Source organism: Nylanderia fulva, unplaced genomic scaffold (assembly GCF_048542155.1).
Source record: "Nylanderia fulva isolate GAGA-0341 unplaced genomic scaffold, ASM4854215v1 Scaffold21, whole genome shotgun sequence".
NCBI classification, from domain to species: Eukaryota; Metazoa; Arthropoda; class Insecta; order Hymenoptera; family Formicidae; genus Nylanderia; species Nylanderia fulva.
The window spans coordinates 2,039,306-2,058,679 of record NW_028190275.1 but is presented as its reverse complement, the minus strand read 5'-3'; the positions used below and the strand labels follow the sequence as shown (position 1 = coordinate 2,058,679).

The following is a 19,374-nucleotide window of genomic DNA, read 5'->3' as shown; positions in this document are numbered from 1 at the left end:
TGAAAAAACTATAAGGAGATATATTTTTTTAAATTTAACTTTTTAATTTAATCTCTCCTTGGCGCGTTTTTTCATATGTCAAAATGGGCAGATCACGTGACTGCGCAGACGACAGTTTTGCGCGTAAAAAAGCAAACGCAATGTCACACGATCGATTATCAAATGGAAAATTTCCTTTAAAAAATTTATTCGATAGGCAATTACGAATTTTATCGATAGGAAGCTTCTCTAGATAGTCGTAATCGATGACGCGTAATTTCTCCACGTTCATTGGCTGTTCGTTCATTCAATAAAACCTATCGCACTTCGCGCGGCAACATAGCCTAACCTAACCTACCCTAACCTCCTCAGGGACGAATCACGAGAAATGCAATGCTACGCTTGCACTGTATCTATGCATGTAAAATCGTGATATGTGGATCGAGGCCGTTTTTTTTTGAGGTTATCATGCGCAACGCTTGTCACCCGTAAATAAAATTGGATATTGTCAAGCGTCACGCGATGGGAGCAGAACGCCTAATTTACGTTTGCTCCGTGATTTTGACGTTTTATCTCTCGGTCGTTCTTTGCGAAATTGAACCGCGTTATGATGAGAAACTTCAACTATCCGCGACGTCGACGGTGAGTTCTCTCTCGATAAACTTTCACATCTTTTTGATTGTAATCTATTAAAAAAAAATTCTTGTAAAAAAACTCTATTTAATTAAAAGAAAAACGTTAAAGAAAGTTTTTTGATACGTTCAACTCTTCTGCTAAAAATCTAAAGGAAAACATGAGGGAGCCTACGGCACACGGTACGATTTATCGTATTTTTCTGACTTATCGGATTATTCTGACCGGAAAATGACGTTTTTGATCAGTTTCTAATCATAATTCTGTCGATAATATACATATTTGTAGTTTTTATATTTATTTTACTATTATTTTTATTTTTTGTATTTCTGACGTCTTTTTTGCGTAATTTCGTCTGCAGCTGTGCCGTAGGCTTAAGAAAGTTCTTAAGAGTCCCTCTTCAAACGTTCTAAAAAATCTTTCAAAAAAATACCTTAAGTTATATAAATATTTTAATTCTAAAGAAGCTCCCTGTATTTCAAATTCAAATCCTTGTTTTAAATTGTAAATTTTTTTTAGAAATTGCCGGAGTCCTCCTCCGAGAAGCCGCAGGACAGATTGGGCTTTTTACATGCCTTCGTAGCATCTTTGTCGGTGATTGTGGTATCGGAGCTGGGTGACAAGACATTCTTTATTGCCGCTATAATGGCAATGAAACATCCAAGATTGACTGTATTCGCTGGAGCGATAAGTGCTCTTGCACTAATGACTATTCTATCAGGTATTATTACATAAAAGTCAACATATCTGCTAACAGTTTTATGGATTTTAATAGCTTTACATATAGAAATATTTTTTTGAAAATTTAATCTTTATAACAATTTAAAGTAATAATAATAATAATGTAAAATAACTTACGTGTCTAAATATATTTTGTTGTTTGAAGCGAGATATAATTGTGATGTTTTGACACAGTGAACTTTGAGTTGTATTTTACTTTCAGTGGTGTTTGGATATGCAGCCACGATTATTCCTCGTGCATATACCTATTACATTTCCACTCTTCTCTTTGCTCTATTCGGATTAAAAATGTTACGAGATGGATACTACATGTCGCCAACGGAAGCACAGGAAGAATTGGAAGAAGTTCAATCTGATCTAAGAAAAAGAGATGATGAGGTAAACTTTTCTCATTTGTCCACATTTTGTTCATAATCTTTTTTTCTTTATAATTTCTTTCAATTATAACAAAATATTAATCTAATAAAAATATTTCATTGAAAGAATTACTTACGAGTGTAATAAAAAAAAGTTTGTTTTAAACAATGCCTTCAATGATTTTGCGAAAAATTGAATTTTGAGATGTGGAATTGCTCAGTAAGGCATAATGTGCAAGATACTTGCGCTGTCCTGTCTAGACAAGATTCTGAAATTGGATTATGATAATGTGTGAATAATCTTAAACGGTTATCCCTTTCAGTACGAAAAGGAAACAGCGAGTACGTTAGTCCAGGATCCCGAAACTGGGGTAATACGAAAAACAACTAAAAGCAGTGCGCTCATGCTGCTTTCGAGGATATTCTTCCAAGCGTTTACTCTTACTTTCCTTGCGGAATGGGGTGATCGTTCTCAACTAACAACCATCATCCTCGCAGCAAGAGAGGTATTTTTATGATTGCTGTAACATCTAGCATTTTTATATTTAATTAATGTTTAATTATTTTAGGATGTTTACGGAGTTATAATAGGTGGAATACTAGGTCATTCGTTTTGTACTGGTTTAGCAGTATTAGGAGGACGTATAATAGCTCAGAAAATATCAGTAAGAACAGGTAATATTAACAATATAAGATTGCCACCTTGAATAATTTAATTAGTAAATATAATACTTTCGATATTTTCAGTGACCATTATTGGTGGATTGGTATTCTTACTATTTGCTCTAACTGCACTCTTCATCAATCCTGTGGAAGACGTTTGAATATCTTCCTTAATTTGCAACTCCGAAGATTTTTACCAGTATTTTTATTTACTTTGTGAACTTTGTATATCGCATATATTGTATATTGTATAAGAACTTATTGTATATTTGTGTACAGTATAATTATAAATTTATCTTTACAGAATCAACACAAAATTAACTAGGAGTTGGCTAATTCCGGCCAGAGAACTGTTTTTTTAATATAAGTGATAAATACATTTACATACATATATATAGTTGTTTGTAAATATCGACAACTAGGAATGTCTTGGTTAAAAATGAAATATTGATGCACATATAAACGTGTAAAAACTTTGTAGGTATCAATTAGTGTCGAAAAACGAATGAGATCGTACATTTATATTAAAAAATTAAATTATTTTATTATATTATTTCATAATTATTAAAATGATACATTCTATACAAAACAAATAATTGTATTATATTTGAACGATAACTAATAATATACAAGGGCATTCAGAATGTGAAAACCGTAGTATAATAATACTTTAAATTTGCATACCTAATGTACCGACTTAGATGTTGAAACACATTACTCAGTTGTACTTCATACTAATAATTTTATAGTTTTTATTTATAGATCATTTTTTGTAAGATATTAAAGAGAAATAAGGTTTCATTATTTAGAGACAAAATGATGTAATATATATATATATATATGTATAATAATACAAAAAAATGAGACTTGATCACGAAGCAGAAAAAATGTGAGATAGAAGGAATGTTCATTTTTGAAACAATGGAACAAATAGAAAATTTATAGAGAATTTATAAATTATCAAAGCGCGCGATATCGACTATTTAAAACAGGTCGAATAAAAGGAAACTATATTTAAAGAAATCTATTTTAATTATATATTGTAAGAGAGACAAACTTATATCGAAATAAATAAATATAGAGATATTACACACACAAATATTAAATTGTTCCATGTGAAAATCATAGAGTAATATTAGAGTTTCTTAGTGTTTTTACAAATTTTTTTATATAACAAAAAATTGCAAAAAAAATGAAAACTTCAACAAAAATGTGTTTTTCTAATTTTCAAAATCCAACGTTTCATACATTTCCGATAACTCGATATATTACAACCAAACGAGAAAAAAAGTTGGCATTATATATCTTTCTCATTCCTCATGAGACATACATTTTACAGTTTTGTTGAATATCATTTTTATTAGTGCATGTATATACATGTTCTATTTACACTACAGAATATAAGTCTTCGGAAAAAGCGGTAAGTTTTCAAATATAGCAAGTATTCGAGTCGTATACTCGTAAGATTCAAATAGTAAAGCACTAATTTTTTTATGTTATTAGCTACGTTCTTTTCTTTTTTTTTAGTTTTCGGGATCGTTAATATAGAAATAGTGGATACATTTTTCATCGTCGAGCCATAAAAATCTTTTAACTTAAAATCTTTTAGTCACAAGTATCATTACGACTGATTAATATAATAGAAGAAAAATTAATTACATTAGCATTAATAATTGTAATTTGTGCGCGTGTAACGTGTGTGCATGTGTATTTTTTGTTTTGTGTACAAATACTTTTGTAGTATAATTAATTTATATAATTTGTATGATTATTAGAATTTATCATTATGTGATTAAGATAAATAATTTAATTTATTATAAGTTAATTCGAAATGGACGATCAATTTGTGTAAAACTGTATTGTCAGTAAATACGTATGTAATTCATTAACTTGTGAGATTTAGTTTATTTATTTGTAATTGGGATATTATTAAAATTGCTCAAGACACCTTTTATAAATAAAATGATATCGAAATATTGAAACTTGTAATCAAATATTTAACAATATCTTATCTCGAAAGATTGACGATTCTAATTTTTCTAACTTTTGGATTTTTTTTAGTTACGAGCTTTTTACGGCTTAACGTCGTTTCATTACATCGAGCGATCCTATCTCCATAAATACTGACAGGGATATGATAGAGTTTTGCGTCTCAATAAATAAAAAAACATAACGCTGTTGTTTTCACGAAACCCCCTATATATGTATGTTTTTTTTATCTTTTTGATATTCATGAAATATTTGATATTCACGATTTTATATAAGAATTTTTTAAAAAATTATTCAACATCTTTGTATCTCTCACTATTTTGTGCGACAAGATACGAAAGCGTTGATATCTATCTGAAAGTTAATAATAAGTTGCATTGCCAAGATTAGATTAGGATAATCTTTATCTCATATAATGCACAAAATTGACTTATTTTTTCTTAAATACAATTTTCTCAAATAAATCCGAATAATATAAAATCCAGTGTTCAATGATATATCGTCCCCTTTCTCTTTTTGTTAGATTTCGCAAAAATAACAGCAAAAATAAATAATAATTAAACGAATTTGATCGATAAAAAAAGACAAATTAATTTATTTAGAGCACAATGCAAAATCCTAAGTTAAACAAGATAAAATAAAATCAGACTGCGCGGCGATGAGAATAACTCCCGAAATCTTGCACATACTTCGTATACTTATATATATATATACCTGCACCGGATTTATACCGGGCTACAAAGTCGAGATCTTACGTAAACAGTAACATTATTATCAACTATACATAACTGCTGAGGAAAAAGACAAAACATATTCATCATTAACACGCACGCAACATTATCATTACATTGTGAAAACGTAACATTACATAAAACGCTGAATCGTTACGATGTACTATGTTCGATGTAGCGTATATATCTAACGGAGCAGCTATATTACCATTTCCTACGTTTGCTCAAGTCTTCTGCTATCGACAAATTAATGACGAATGACTGACATTAATTCACTGAGAATAATTAAGTAATCAGACTGTCTCACACGAAAAAAAAGAAACGTTTATGCACAAAATAATTCGCTTTGACCAAAAAAATTTAACAGTGGGGAATATAGCAGGAATCGAATGTTTCAAGAGACGCGAATAAAGATTTCAGACAAATATTTCTCGTTTTACACATATATGTATATATGTATATGTATCGTGTCGCTTACCTAGTTATTATATTTTATGCACGATCGTTCACGGTGGATTCGACTGGGAAGAGGTCATTCTACATTGTGCTTCCAAGGCTCGGAGTTTCTCGAGCCTGTACATCGGGTCCATCAAGTCTTTCTCGTCGGAGACCGCAGCCAAAGACTCGGTAGTATCTATATTATTTAATTTATTAAATTCAAAAAGTTTGAACAAAATTCTGTTCTTCATTTTGCATCATTATTTTATAAATAGATTTTTATTAATATAAATTTTTGTATACCCGCGATAATTAATGACATTAACTAATATTACTTACCCACAGAATATTGATTATTAGCTTGTGACAGAATGTTCTGATTTTTTCGCGCTTGATCAATTTCCCTCAGTCCCTGTTCTATAAAATCTTGGAAAAACTGATGAGACTTGACCAAGAACGGTTGTACATCAGCTTCAGGGTATTGAAGTTTGAAATCATATAGTTGTACCAGACCCTGTGAAAAAAAAATCAAACCAATTGTTTTTAAAACTATATATTGAATTGTAAAAATATTAAAATGACAATGGGAAATTATTGGAATTGTACACGTAAAAAGAAATTTTCGTGTGTATACGTACTTCCTGCATGTGCTCTTTCGATCCGATTTTCTTAAATATTTCTGCCAATTGTTGACGCGTGGACTTGGAGAGGTGTTTCTGCATCCTTCCCACATTATTCGATTTAGGCATCACCTTCGTCGTGGCATTAATCTCATCTGGCTTAAGGCTCTGTTTAAGGCAAACGTCGCTAATTAATTTCCGTTATCTATTATCTGATATCTATACGTAATAAATAATCCAACGTTAATGATATAATTTATGTAATATATTGTACGTATGTTATGTAATGTTATCTGTATTCTTTCATGAAATGAAACATAAACATGTAAAAGGCAATTAAAAAACTAACCGCGATTAATCTTATTAAGTAAGTTTGTAACTCGGATTCGGTTGTGTTGTTTATCAGCGTCAAGTGATGAAGTATCGAACTGCCTTTTACTCTAGTCATACTATGAAGAACTGTCTTGACTGTCCGCAATGGAGTATCGGACTTTCGTTTCTTCCACCATGTAGTGGGATAATCCTGTAAAAATTCAAGTATATACATATATAATCAATCTTTAGAAATTTAAAAATAATAATTATTCAACAATAAAATATATATAAAATAATTTTCTTATAAAAATACAATCTTATTTATTTCAATAACTAGATATTGCACAGATAAGGAACCATTATTACCTTAAGGAAACGATGCACTTCCAAGAGTATCGTATCATAATCCAAATCAGCAGCCCAATTCGACATTGTTTTCACTATCTTCCATAAACACTTCATCACTAATTCCTCGTACTTGGAGGGAACGTTCGATTCGGCGCAAGAATGAAGCAGTTTGATCAACACACTAGAAAAGAATACCACAAATAGAAATACAAAAGAAATTAGATGCATTTATCAAATCTCTCTTACCATATGATAGTGGTATGATTGGAATTGTCGATAATTTTAACCATAATGTTATTGATCACCCTATAATATGCTCCAGCCTGATTTAAATGCTCCAGCTTATTCTCGGCCAACAGGCTTATCATCTGATCCACCAATTCTTTTAAGTGAATAAAAGATACATTCTTCCCAAGAAATCCAGTATCATAAAACTAAAGGAAAAGAGTCCTTATTAAAATCACTAATTGATACACGTCTTATTAAGATATCTCTACCACGATACAAACTTATTTTTAAAATTTTATTATCTGATCTTAATATTTGAAATTTTGTTAAGTTTGCTTGAAATATATTTGAAACGTTTTAACTTAATAGAATCATTTATTAAAATTTTGTATCATCTTATATTAACGTACTTTATATACATAAAATTTAATTTTCTAAAATGTACTTACCACAAGTATAATAAGGAATGTATTTCTAAAACCTCTCGACACTTCCGAATTTTCTTGACGTAATGGATACGTCTGTAATAGCTTCAGTTGCAGGTTTATCGATCCAATGAATTTATCCTCCTTGGATTGCAAGGTAATCGCTTGATGAGATTTTAATAACTGTAATATCGAAATGTTATAAATTTTATAAATAATCCTACACAAAAATTCAGAAAAAGACATTTTTAAAAAAGTTTCTATTTTTATATGAGACTAATTTCTTTCAAATTTAAAAGTCGACAAAAAACGACTGTGTAATTTATTAATATAGGTAATCTAGCTTATGTTTACACAAAATAGATTTTGAGAAGTCTATGTAGTGCATCAAAAATATATTTTATATATTTTCCTACAATCTATATTTTTTTATTTTTCTAATGTGTATATATTGAAAATAGTAGATACAAACATTTTCAATTGCATTCATGGCCTGTATCGCAATAGACAAATCCATACTCGACATCAACAAGATATTGCGCTCTAGTGTATCATCCTTACTACTAGTAGTAGCAGGTGATACAACAGACGATGACTTCGACACCAACATTTTCGGCGGTGAAATCGGTATCATCCTACAAAATAATAAATAAAAATTTTAAATACTTAATTTGTACATTTTTATCATAATATATATAATTTATTACATTTTAATTATATTTTAATTTATTACATTTTAATTAATACCTATTAATCTATTTCAATATTAATTTCCTCATTAATTTTTTACTTACTGTATCTTGGGCGGGTTCAACAGATTCACTGGAGGTTCGTTCAGATCTGATAAGCTGGGTTCTGCAAGTATTGGATTACGACATTTTACTGGACCTTCAATCCTTTGCAAGAATTCCATGTCCAGTCCAAACGGACCCGAAGAACATTTTAGTTGAGTTGAAGTAGGAGAATTTCTGTAAAAAATAAATATTCCATATAAATTGATCGTTAAAATATGAATTTAGAAAAATATTGCACACGAATCAAAACTCTAATATTATACATACTAGCAAGTATGTATAATGATATTTATTATGTACAGCTACGACAGCTACCTATATCTTTAGTAATCATTCTCACTTCCACCGACATATAATACAGTATTATAATTATAATGTTTTATACAAGAGTTCTGAGATAGAAGATTTAAACATATATATAATATATACATAAGAATTTCAAACAAAAATTTTGATACAATTCATATATATATATATATATATATATATATATAAAGTATATTATTATATGCTTCTCTATATATAATATAATATTATATAAAATTTAACTACAATTTTTCTAAAATGTACAACACATTATGCATAACATTAAATCTTTTCGTTTAAAGTGCATTTTCCTGCATTATTATTTTTACTAAAATAATAAGCACGCGCCATTTCGTTAATTTTATATTAAAAATATTAATATTTTAAAAAATTATATAAATTTATTTAAACTCCATTAATCTCTTTAAAGCGTCAATTTGCTAATTAAATTTTAAAATAATAGGATTTCAAAATTGAAATAATAATGTTTTAAATAATATATGTATTATAGATATTTAAACTTGAATATGTCAGAGATCAGATAATAACGAAAGTTCTTTTCAAAACCTACAAAATGAGTCTAAAGTGAATGTATTAGGATTTATGAAGGCCTTGATTTTTGAATTCAAAGTTTTAGCGTTTTTCGTGAAATTTTTTGAAACAAAACAGATGCAAATTCGAATATTTAAAGGAAAATAAAAAAAGGTAAAGAGATAAAGAAAAATAACAAAGAAACAAAATATAGAAAAAATCAATATGACTATGTACAAATGACATATGATTAATGGAAACAGAATATACAATGAATGTAATTCCGCAATATTTCCCAGCACCATGTTATTAGAAAGCGTGTGGCACACACGGACATAGTTGTGTAAATGATTAAAAAAAGTAACAAACGTTTCCAAATCATCTCGATCAGGGAGACAATTTTGTTTATCAGTTGCATTATCGTTGATAATTTCCTGTTCCGATTTTGAAGATGATTCAGACTGTACGACCTCAGAAGACACTTGCTCGTCCTCGTTATTGTCTGAAGTGCTCGAGCCATGTGCCCTGCGAAAGGCATGTTAAAAGCGAAGCACATGCAAATGTGAGTAACTTGAAAATGATATTCTGCACGAAAATAATAACTGTTTAAAACAATAATAAAATTATGTAGAATAATTATGAAATAGAGTAATGATTTTTCTATTTGTTTTTCAAAAAAAAACTTAAAATAAAAAATTTTAAATATATATACATATATAAATTCTATTTTAAATAAAATTATTATTAAATTAGTTATCATTCAAATAATAAGTATCAAAGATATCTTGTACATAATAATAATAAATTAATCATTGCATAAGTAGTATTTAAACAATTTCAAAATTTTATATATCTCTATGTACAGCGTGTGTATATTATTTAGCTTTTTGTATCTTATTATCTTCTACTTTATAAAAAGTTATTGGAAAATTATAAATTTATCATTCAATCTTTTATGGACTAATCTCTGATTCTGAATTATAAATTTAATTGTAAGTATAAATTACATAGTAATATTTTTTTTTAATTTTATATTCTGTTAACATAATCCTTTGTTCCTTTTAGACATATTAGGCGCATAATAATAAATATTATATTAGAAAAAGTCCTTTTTAGCTGAACTTTGAAACACTTTCCAAATCACATATGAAACAAATTTATCTCCAGAAGAAAAGCATAACAATTGTAAAAATTAAAAATAATAAAAGTGTAGGAAAATGTAGAACGTACAGCTAATAAGAGCAAAGTATCATTATTCTTTAAAACAATGAAATATCAGTAATTTTGGTAACATGCAAAAAAAAGAAAAAACTCACAGTTCTGGCGCTGACTCAATTGGTTCGGGCATTTCTTCTTGTTCCTCTTCATAGTCCGCCTCCATGTCGTCTGTCGGCGGACTGGAAGTCGTGACCGTGGGTGCGGAAAGTCTCATGGAGGATGCGGATTTCAAAGGTCGATTTTTCGCCGCCCTCTTGATCCGCTCGTCTAATAGAGACCTGTCTTTCTCCGATATCTAGCAAATAATGATGATAATCTATATATTTCTTCCTCTTGTGTTAAATGATTGATTAATTAAATTTAATCACGTGTACCTGGCCGATAAGCTTAAATACTCGCTCTCCTTGTAGGAAGTAGGCCTGGACAATGCAATTCAACGCGGCATTGCGAACGGAATTGTCACGATCCGCTATCTGCTTCGCGACTTCCTTCAATGCCGCAGATGGACTGGGTTGACAGACAGAAACTCCATAATTCTCAATTAGCGAGCCTAATTGATCCAGACATTCTGCAAGAACAGAGCGTCGCGTTTATGAAGCGTTCTTAATTTATCCAATTTCATAATAAATTCACAATTAAAATCTGAGATTTAACCTGTTCGTTGTCGTGCATTCTTCGACTTCAAACCTTCCATCACATATGAGAATAATTTGCTCACGGGATATACTAGAGCCATTTGCTTGAATAAAGCTCGTACGCCGTTTCGTACAGCATCCTTAGGATCGCCTATCTATTGATTAATATATGAGTAAATTAAATTTATTTAATGATACATACAAAAATATGAAAGAAAAAAATAAGTGTATTATAACGTACTTTGATAATAAGATAGGGAATAAAGGATGCTGCCTCTGTTTCCAGCATGTGATATTGATCTTCAATTAACATATTAAAGACCAATTGCAAGTAATCCAATCCTTTCAAAAGGACCGAAGGATTAGTATCGAAAAATCGTAATGTTAACCATTTGAGAATGAGATCCAAATTAGACACCAATGCTTTGTTATTCCCAGACAGATCCTGATAAAAATACAAATGAAATTAAAAATCGTGTTATATGTCAAATATGTACATTTTTCAAATATATATGTTTATCTCGCAAAATATAACTAGCTTCCAAAATTTTATATAAAATTTTTAAAAGTCACAATTGCATAAAGAGATTATATTTATTCTATTTTTATATAATATAAATATTTAAATTAAATAACTAAATAAAAATTGATGTAGATTACTGAATATTAAATTTCTTGTTTCTCCTGTATACACATATTGATCCAAGTATATATATTTACCTCAGTAAGTGCTTCAATAGCCTTTAAATGATAACGGAAATCAGAATGAAACATATTTGCTCTCAAAGTCTTGTTGACATTTGCCGCAGTCATAAGATCCTTCAGAAGCTCGACGAATTCTTCTCTGGGAGTGGTAAAGTTCCACTTAAGTACCTTCAACTTTTGCTCGTCGATTACACGTTGATGCTTCAAATTATTGACCACCAGCAGAGGACTGGTATCTACATCGTCATCTTTCTTACGAGCACTGCCTGGTTTTGATGATGCGCCCTTCTAGAATAATAAACGAATAACGTTAAGACAAAAAAAATTGTTTTTATAAAAATAGTAGAATTAAATTTAGAAAAATAATTAATTAGATAAAAAAATGTGTAATATAATCGAATTTAAGTTTTATTTATAAATTTATTATCTGAATTATATATGACTCAGATATGTGTTATCTGATTGAATATGTCAAGATTTCGTTACCGATTTAACCACTTTCGTAACTTTTGCACCCTTTGCGCCACCCTTCTGAATATTGTCATCCGAAAGTTCTTTCTTGGGCAGAGGCTTTATAGGTAAACTGGGACGAGCTTTGTCCAATGCAGCAATGACCACCGTCCGTGATCCTGGCTATAAAAAATATAATTGTATTATTATTATAAGTGTAATATATTTATCAAATCATTAGATAAGCAAAATTATCACTTTATAAATTTAAAATATTTTTTTAATATAAATCATTAAAATATATATATATATAAAATTCTCACAAATTATTGCTTGCATATATATACATATATATATATATACACAATTAGTCGAAGAGTCGAAAGAGATTGTTACAAATTTTCAATTTTTGACATATTTTTATAATTAACTTTAAAATGCAGATTTATCATATCACATTTATTTAAAATTAAAAGAAAGATATATATTATATATATATATATATATATAAAGTTTAATATACATATATCTATTTGTATGTTTTTTCAAAATTTAATTTCTAAAACTTTCACTTTATAATTTAAAAGAACTATTACTCTCTCTGAAAACATTTTTTAAATAAAAGAACATCTACACTATGTTAAAAAAATAAAATCTATTACACAGAAAGCATCCTGTAACTCATATAAATACCTTCAGTTTTTCGGTATTTCTCGCCATAGCCTCGTAAGAGAGATGAATCATAAATCCGAGAACAGCTTCCTGAGCGTTCTTTCGTACGTCCGAATTACGATCCTCCAGATTAGCATACAAGTAGGGAAGGCATACGTAAAGTTCTTCTTTAGAGATCTGTTTCACCGGTATCGAGGGTAATTTCTGCGCCAGCCAGTTCCACAGCTCGGCTCGCAACATCGGTGAACCTGCTTTCAGAGCATCCCCTATCATCTCACCATCGAAGAACTCTTTATAACCACACTGATCGCCCCATGTGTTGATGCAAGTGATTGCAGCCGTTCTGATCCAATTTTTGCTATCGCCTAAACACTGCAGAAACCCGGGAAACAAAGTGCGAATGTGCTGTTTCACTGGGGATCCAATAGCTGTCGCCAACATCTCACATATACCTAAAAACATATTTAAAGATATCTTATCGAATTATTAACCATTGAACAATAACTCTAACAAAAAAGTAATGATTAATTTATATACATAATAACGATTTTTACTAAATTATATTAACAAGAATCTAAAAAGTTTTAATATAATCCAGAATTAGAATAATAGTTCATAAAATCAATTTATTATTAGTAATTGATCTCACTAATGATTAATAATTATTTTAATTACTTAGATTATTGATTATATGCAGTCGATAAATATAAAATATATAGTATACAATATATATGTAATATTAAATATATTTAATGTGTGATCTGTTAAATATTTTTTAATAAATTATATATTAAATATATTTAATGTATAATATTAATTAAATATTTACATATATAATAAAATAATCATATTACTCATTGTCAGTTAATAAAATAAATCGCAAAATAAATACCAACCTAGAGCTGCTTGCGCAATTTTACTATTGCTGTCCACGAGACGCAGAGCTAATCCTTGTGGCAAATCGCCGATAGAAGGTTTGATGAACTTGGTTTCGCTGAGAAGAGTATTCACCTTCTGCAGCGTCTCGTTACGCACTTTCCAATTCTTGTCAGCCAATTCGGCTAACAGCGCTTCGGTGATCTGAGCGCTAATGTCGACGCGCGGGATCAGTTCGTTAAGATCTGGCTCGCTGCCGCTTACTCTCTTCTCTGACAACGACTCATCTGCGTCCTCGTCCTCTTCTTCGGCGGTGGCGGCGTTTGTCTTCTTAGCCTTGGCGCCGCGAACGGGCGTCGGCGGAGTTTCGCCGTTACGCCTCTCGCACTCTTGCTCGATCTGCTGTCGCAGCGCGGGTTTTTCGTTGTCGAAAAACTCTAACAGCGGTTTGCCTATATAGAGATATAAAGTGCCTAGCAGTGTAATCGCGGCGGTGCGCACACTGGGATTTGTCACCGCTACTGCCTTCTTGATATTCTCGATAATGGACTTAACGTTGAGACTACAACCTGCGGGAGACATATTTCGTTAGATCACCGCCCTAATAAAACTTTGACATTTTGTTTACTTTATATTTTTCACTTTAATGCAATTATGAAAAAAAAATTAATATAGCTTGGACGCTTTTAATTTATAAAAATTATAATAGATGAAAATAAAATATAAATTATTTTTGTCATTTGTTTTCCCTTTAACTGTATTATGCAATATTGAAGAAAATCATCAGAGCATCTACTTTATATCCCTGCCTCTAAATTAAACCAAACATTACGAACCAAATTCCGTGAGTCCACGGCACAACCATAGTAGTGTCTCCTGCTGCACCTTCGGGTTCTTCTGATTAAACGCGAACGCCACTATTTCATCCGCTACATACTCGAAGCTCGTAGCTTCGGCGATTGCTAACAAAGTCTCGATAGCGATCAAACTGTTCTTCGCATCCGCCAATTTCTCCGCGATATCCATAAGACAGTATTCGGCAACGGTGGCCGTAAAAGGATGATTCTCGGCCAGGAACTTGACAGTTTCCACGCGCAACTTCAGCACCTGAAAATAGAAATAGATTTAAATATAATAAATTATAATAAATTTTATCATTAATATTAGACTCTATAAATCAAACATCAAATGGCACCCTTACTTGGAAATTCGTGTCCTTAAATCCAGGCTTCTTCGCGAGAGTGCGCACAATCACCTGGGCTGGCACTTTTGGCACTTTTGGCGAGTCCCAAGTCTTGACAACGTCCAATAGCTGTGTGACTGCGGCAAGACGCGTTTTCCAGTTAGTGAGGTCTACAAGACCAGTCATCACTTCTGCTGACAGAACCTGGGCTGCCAAATCATCGATCTCCTCCGGGCTATAATTTCTTTCTATCTGAACCGTCCTCTTCGTGGATGATGGCAGATTTGTGAGCGATGAGGCGCCACCGGGTTTCTTGGCCGTCGACTTCTTTGTAATCGCCGTATTCGGCCTTCTCGCGGTACTCGGTTTAGCGTTCTTCGAATTGTCCTTGCTCGCTTTGCTCGCCTGTTGCGATTCCACTTTGGCCGGAACAGTGTTGGGTCGTTCCTGTCGCTTCGTACTGCTCACTTTTACTGTTATCACCGCCTTGTCGGCGCACTCCTTAATCTTTGTCATCTTTAGATTATCGATGTCCGTGAGGAACGGCATCATTCCCTTCTCGCCTATCAGTTTCATCGCCGTGCCGAGCGCTTCCGCCGAATTGTCGCGCACCGTTGGATCCGGTTCATTTAGCGTTTTCAACAACGCACTGGTGTACGACTTTAGTAACTTTTTATTAAGATTGGTCGGCGGCGTGCGCGCAAAACATCGAGCCAGAAAAGCAGCGGTCTCGGCTTTCACAGCCGGATTCTTATTTTCCAAGGCGGCCAGAGTATCCTCGAGGATAAAATCAATAGTGATGCTGTCGTAAATGGCGTCGGCGAGCTCCCGCAAAGTCTGTACCACTGTTTGCTTCTTCTCGCGGAATTTTTCCAATACGGTGGGTAGACAAGCGGTGGCGTACGGTTGAAATCGTTTCTTCAAGCCCGTAGCCAGACAGGCTAGGCACTTTGCCGCTAGCGTGACCACCACTACGTTACTGTCCTTCGAGATAATCTTCTTCAAGACCCTGACAACATCGCCGTAATCACCGTTCTCTAGTTTCGGATTTTTTACGAGTGTTTCGAGCGCCTCCAACGCTTCTTTTCGTTCCTGCCATTTCTTTGCCTCGACTTTTTCGTAAAAGTCCTTCGGTAACTTCGATAGAATATCCACAGGCGCCAAGAGATCGTAAGGATCTATATCTGGGATAGAAGCACCATCCACGTCTTCGTTGTCATCGTCGCCGTTATTATCGCTCCCTGCCAACTCACCATTGTTGCTCATATTCTTTGGTTTCTTCGAGCGTAGGTAACGCGTGGGCGTCACTTTCTCGTCATTAAGATTACTAAACTCAGCCTCGAGCTCCGTAATGTGCACTGGCTTTAATGTATTCAATTGTTGCTTCAAACGTTCGCCCACCCATCGATACATCTCTACCACCATAGCTTTGCCCTCTTCTCGCACCGTCTTGTCCCTATCCTCAAGGAAATTTGCAATTTTCTTCATTAGTGGTTTCAAATTGATCACTTTTGGTCCAAATTCCTTGAGCGCCAGCGTCAAGGTAGCGATGCACGCTGAAACGATTTTCGGATTTTTCGCATCGGTGCCCTTCAACAGTTCCTCCTGCACCGCATCATATTTCTCGATCTCGATAAACATCAGCGTGATCTGCACGGCCAGTTCCTTTGTTTTAGCCTTAGGTGCGGCAATGCACTTGGACACGATGCCATTCATTACCTCGGCGACTATCTTGCCGGCTACCGCAGCGTTTTCCACGAAAGCCAGGCTCGCCTCCAAGCCCTTCTCCTGTGCAGCTGCGTTGCTGTCCGCAACGAACTTCTTGATGAAACCCATATACTTATTCCATTCTGGTGACTTTTCATCATCGATGCACTGGAATGTCTTTACGCATTCCTCGTATCCATGCAAACGTGCTCGCCAAGACTACACATAATACAGAATATTATTTATTTAATCTGTATTTAATATTACCTATATCATATATGTATACAATCTATATATATATATATCATTTATTAGTTTTTCTTGAAATTTTTTTGTACGATGTAACAAATGTGCACTACAATGTGACATTACTTGAAAATAAAAGTAGCATGCTCAATAAATTTATAAATGTATCTATTTATATGAACTAAATAATTGTCACAGACATATTGATAAAAGTAAAACTTGTTCAGATTTAAAAGAAACAAATACCATAAATATTTCAAGATAAAATACCATTATTATATATATACCTTGTGTGCAAGACGCTCCTCCAGAGGCAATTTCATATACTCAGTGTCTTCCATGATTGATCAACCTGCCTAGAAGAATGACTCATTTAGGACATTCCTTTTCGTCATGGGATAATGTAAATAAGATTGAATTAATGACAAAAAAGTACATGTACATACAAAATTATTATTATATGGACGAAGCAAATAAAAATAGATATATAACGCACAACTTTGTAACAAATATAAGTCATTTAACATTTACTTAATAATCAGAGAATTCTCAAGAAAACGATATATTCAATTAATTCAATTCATCTTCCCTAATAAAATCTTGTCAATAACATTAATTTCAACAACGATATGATAGAAATAATTATCAAAACATAGCTCTAAATTGTTAAACGCAAGTGTAACAATATCGGAACTGTTACAATTGTTTTCTCTCCGATGACTTCAACTAATAACACTAATGTTTGTAGAATATAATTTATACAGTGCAAAAAACAATAATCGAAGGATCTATGAATAAAAAGGTATGCCACACGAAGACTCAAAAAGGATCAACATCGTGATCGGAAGAGCGGTTTCTCAACGTACCTGACGCAAGATGATGGATGCGAGAGTCCGACACGGTCGGCGTATTATTTAATCGCTGATTGCGAGTCGCAGCGTCGAAACGCGCCCTAAAACAGTAAAATGCACACGAAACGCGAGCGTGCCGCTGGCGAATTCGCTCTCTCACGACCTTCTGGCGGCCATTAAATCTGTTACATACATCGAATTTTCAAATGGACATACATGTCCCTAACTGTCAAGATGAGGGACGCAAACAAAAAGATGAGTATATATATATATATATAGATACATATCTAGAACGGCGAAACGGCCCTTCCACAGATTAATAGACAGATCGCCAAAGGCCTGCCTAAAGAAGAGACCGCCATCTTCGTGCGATAGACTTTGCCCCTTACCGACACACTTTGCCCCTGGTTCGAGTCCGTGCTAAATTTCGTAGACTTGAACCAAAAGACTTTGCCCCTGGTTCGAGTCCGTGCTAAATTTCGTAGACTCGACCAAAAGACTTTGCCCCTGGTGCAAGTCCAGGCTAAATTCGTTTGACATTACCAACAGACTTTGCCCCTGGTGCGAATCCAGGCTAATTGATCATGAGACCAATTTGAGAGATTTGGCCCCCGTTGTGTGTGTGTGTGTGTGTGTGAGAGAGAGAGAGAGAAAGAGAAAGAGAATATTTTACATATGCATATATATATATATATATATATATATATATAAAATTTATTAAATATAAAAAATATATTTTTTACACATAAAATGTTTTTTTATTGAAATAATCACGATTTTAAATGTGATATAACACAGTGTTCAAAAATTTTTAATTAAATTTTATTAAAGAAAATTACTTAAAATTTTTTACATTAAGAATTTAAAGGCTCCTTATTCTCTTGTAGAAATTTATCACTATGCCAATTAATCACTTATTTCGAGTATTTAAAATACTATAATATACAGTAATTTAAGTATTCGAAATAAAAGTGATTAATTACTCGAAATAAAATTGATAAATTGGCGTTACTAGTAATAAATTTCTATAAGGGTTGAAATAAAGTATAAGAGATAAATAGGCTATATGTGAGCCGTATGCGAAATGTGAGATGTAAGACGCATATTGAAATTTAATTTTTCGATATAACTTTCAAAAATGTACACGAGGTACAAAAAATTAGCTTGGACATTTGTAAGACTTAAAATTGGGATTAATTCTCAATTCTATTAATTAAATTTCGATATAACACACCTTACATCCGCGCACGGCTCACATATAGCCCATTTATTAGTGCAATTTTTAAGTTCCTTATTTTTCAAAGTTCACCTTTTTACGTTATCAAATATTTTTGGTACGTTTTCAAGAATTTTATATTTTTACTTACCGCAGTTTCTTATCCAAATGTAAAATCTTTTATCGCAGTCTATAAAAAATTGAAACAATTTACAATTTTATGATATAATATTATTATTATTACAATTTCTATATATATGCACATCTGTCAAATATCGTGATTTATTTTACATTATTATTATCTATTTTAATAAAAAAAAAAAAAAAACACTTGCAACAATCAAAAATAAACCGCCTGCCGCGAACGGAAAATGCCAAGAAAGCACGCAATTTCCGCGAATCTCGTAATTTTTTTGAAGAATCAACAATTTCAACGAAATTGTAAATTCTTCAAATCACTGCACAAGTATAATTCACAATAATAATTTTCAGTAACTACGATAAAAAATCGTATACTG

The 19,374-nt window shown here is 32.2% G+C and overlaps 3 protein-coding genes across 8 annotated transcripts in view; 2 read left to right on the top strand and 1 right to left on the bottom strand.

Annotated features, from left to right (window-relative positions):
* Positions 1 to 19,374, top strand: part of LOC114936310 (kinesin-like protein KIF12) — a 61,014-nt gene that overhangs the window by 40,681 nt on the left and 959 nt on the right. The gene's annotated exons all lie outside the window — the stretch shown is intronic.
* Positions 306 to 3,461, top strand: LOC114936303 (putative divalent cation/proton antiporter TMEM165). 2 transcript variants are annotated; one of them, XM_029309468.2, is made up of 7 exons: positions 306 to 621; positions 1,132 to 1,333; positions 1,556 to 1,731; positions 2,033 to 2,215; positions 2,279 to 2,384; positions 2,457 to 2,571; positions 2,677 to 3,461. In XM_029309468.2, the coding sequence occupies exons 1-6, from the start codon at positions 502 to 504 to the stop codon at positions 2,531 to 2,533; spliced, it is 864 nt and encodes a 287-aa protein (XP_029165301.2). In that variant the 5' UTR covers positions 306 to 501; the 3' UTR covers positions 2,534 to 2,571; positions 2,677 to 3,461. The 2 variants fall into 2 exon arrangements, with proteins under 2 accessions (XP_029165301.2, XP_085338687.1); XM_085482561.1 differs by having other exon boundaries at positions 2,457 to 3,461.
* On the bottom strand, positions 3,386 to 18,028 carry msps (msps cytoskeleton-associated protein 5). Of its 5 annotated transcripts, XM_085482553.1 has the most exons (23): positions 17,656 to 18,027; positions 17,077 to 17,145; positions 14,855 to 16,762; positions 14,490 to 14,760; positions 13,674 to 14,222; positions 12,799 to 13,229; positions 12,142 to 12,288; positions 11,671 to 11,943; positions 11,192 to 11,395; positions 10,970 to 11,105; positions 10,690 to 10,883; positions 10,414 to 10,610; positions 9,467 to 9,622; positions 8,261 to 8,434; positions 7,939 to 8,101; positions 7,491 to 7,649; positions 7,060 to 7,247; positions 6,832 to 6,994; positions 6,500 to 6,673; positions 6,169 to 6,318; positions 5,870 to 6,044; positions 5,571 to 5,726; positions 3,386 to 5,325 (listed from the first exon to the last, which is right to left on the bottom strand). In XM_085482553.1, exons 2-22 carry the CDS (start codon positions 17,128 to 17,130, stop codon positions 5,599 to 5,601), a joined length of 5,994 nt encoding a protein of 1,997 aa, XP_085338679.1. In that variant the 5' UTR covers positions 17,131 to 17,145; positions 17,656 to 18,027; the 3' UTR covers positions 3,386 to 5,325; positions 5,571 to 5,598. The 5 variants fall into 5 exon arrangements, with proteins under 5 accessions (XP_085338679.1, XP_085338677.1, XP_085338678.1 ...); XM_085482551.1 differs by having other exon boundaries at positions 3,386 to 5,726; XM_085482552.1 differs by having other exon boundaries at positions 3,386 to 5,726; positions 17,077 to 17,141.

Bases quoted from the DNA above. Each gene is read 5' to 3' on its own strand.
- LOC114936303 (XM_029309468.2), top strand. From the start codon at position 502: ATGGGAGCAGAACGCCTAATTTACGTTTGCTCCGTGATTTTGACGTTT. The intron at 1,334-1,555 runs GTATTATTACAT...TTTTACTTTCAG, and splicing joins ACTAATGACTATTCTATCAG to TGGTGTTTGGATATGCAGCC. The intron at 2,216-2,278 runs GTATTTTTATGA...TAATTATTTTAG, and splicing joins TCATCCTCGCAGCAAGAGAG to GATGTTTACGGAGTTATAAT.
- msps (XM_085482551.1), bottom strand. From the start codon at position 17,130: ATGGAAGACACTGAGTATATGAAATTGCCTCTGGAGGAGCGTCTTGCA. The intron at 10,884-10,969 runs GTTAAATCTCAG...CTGTTCTTGCAG, and splicing joins GAATGCACGACAACGAACAG to AATGTCTGGATCAATTAGGC. The intron at 6,319-6,499 runs GTTAGTTTTTTA...TGCCTTAAACAG, and splicing joins ACTTAATAAGATTAATCGCG to AGCCTTAAGCCAGATGAGAT.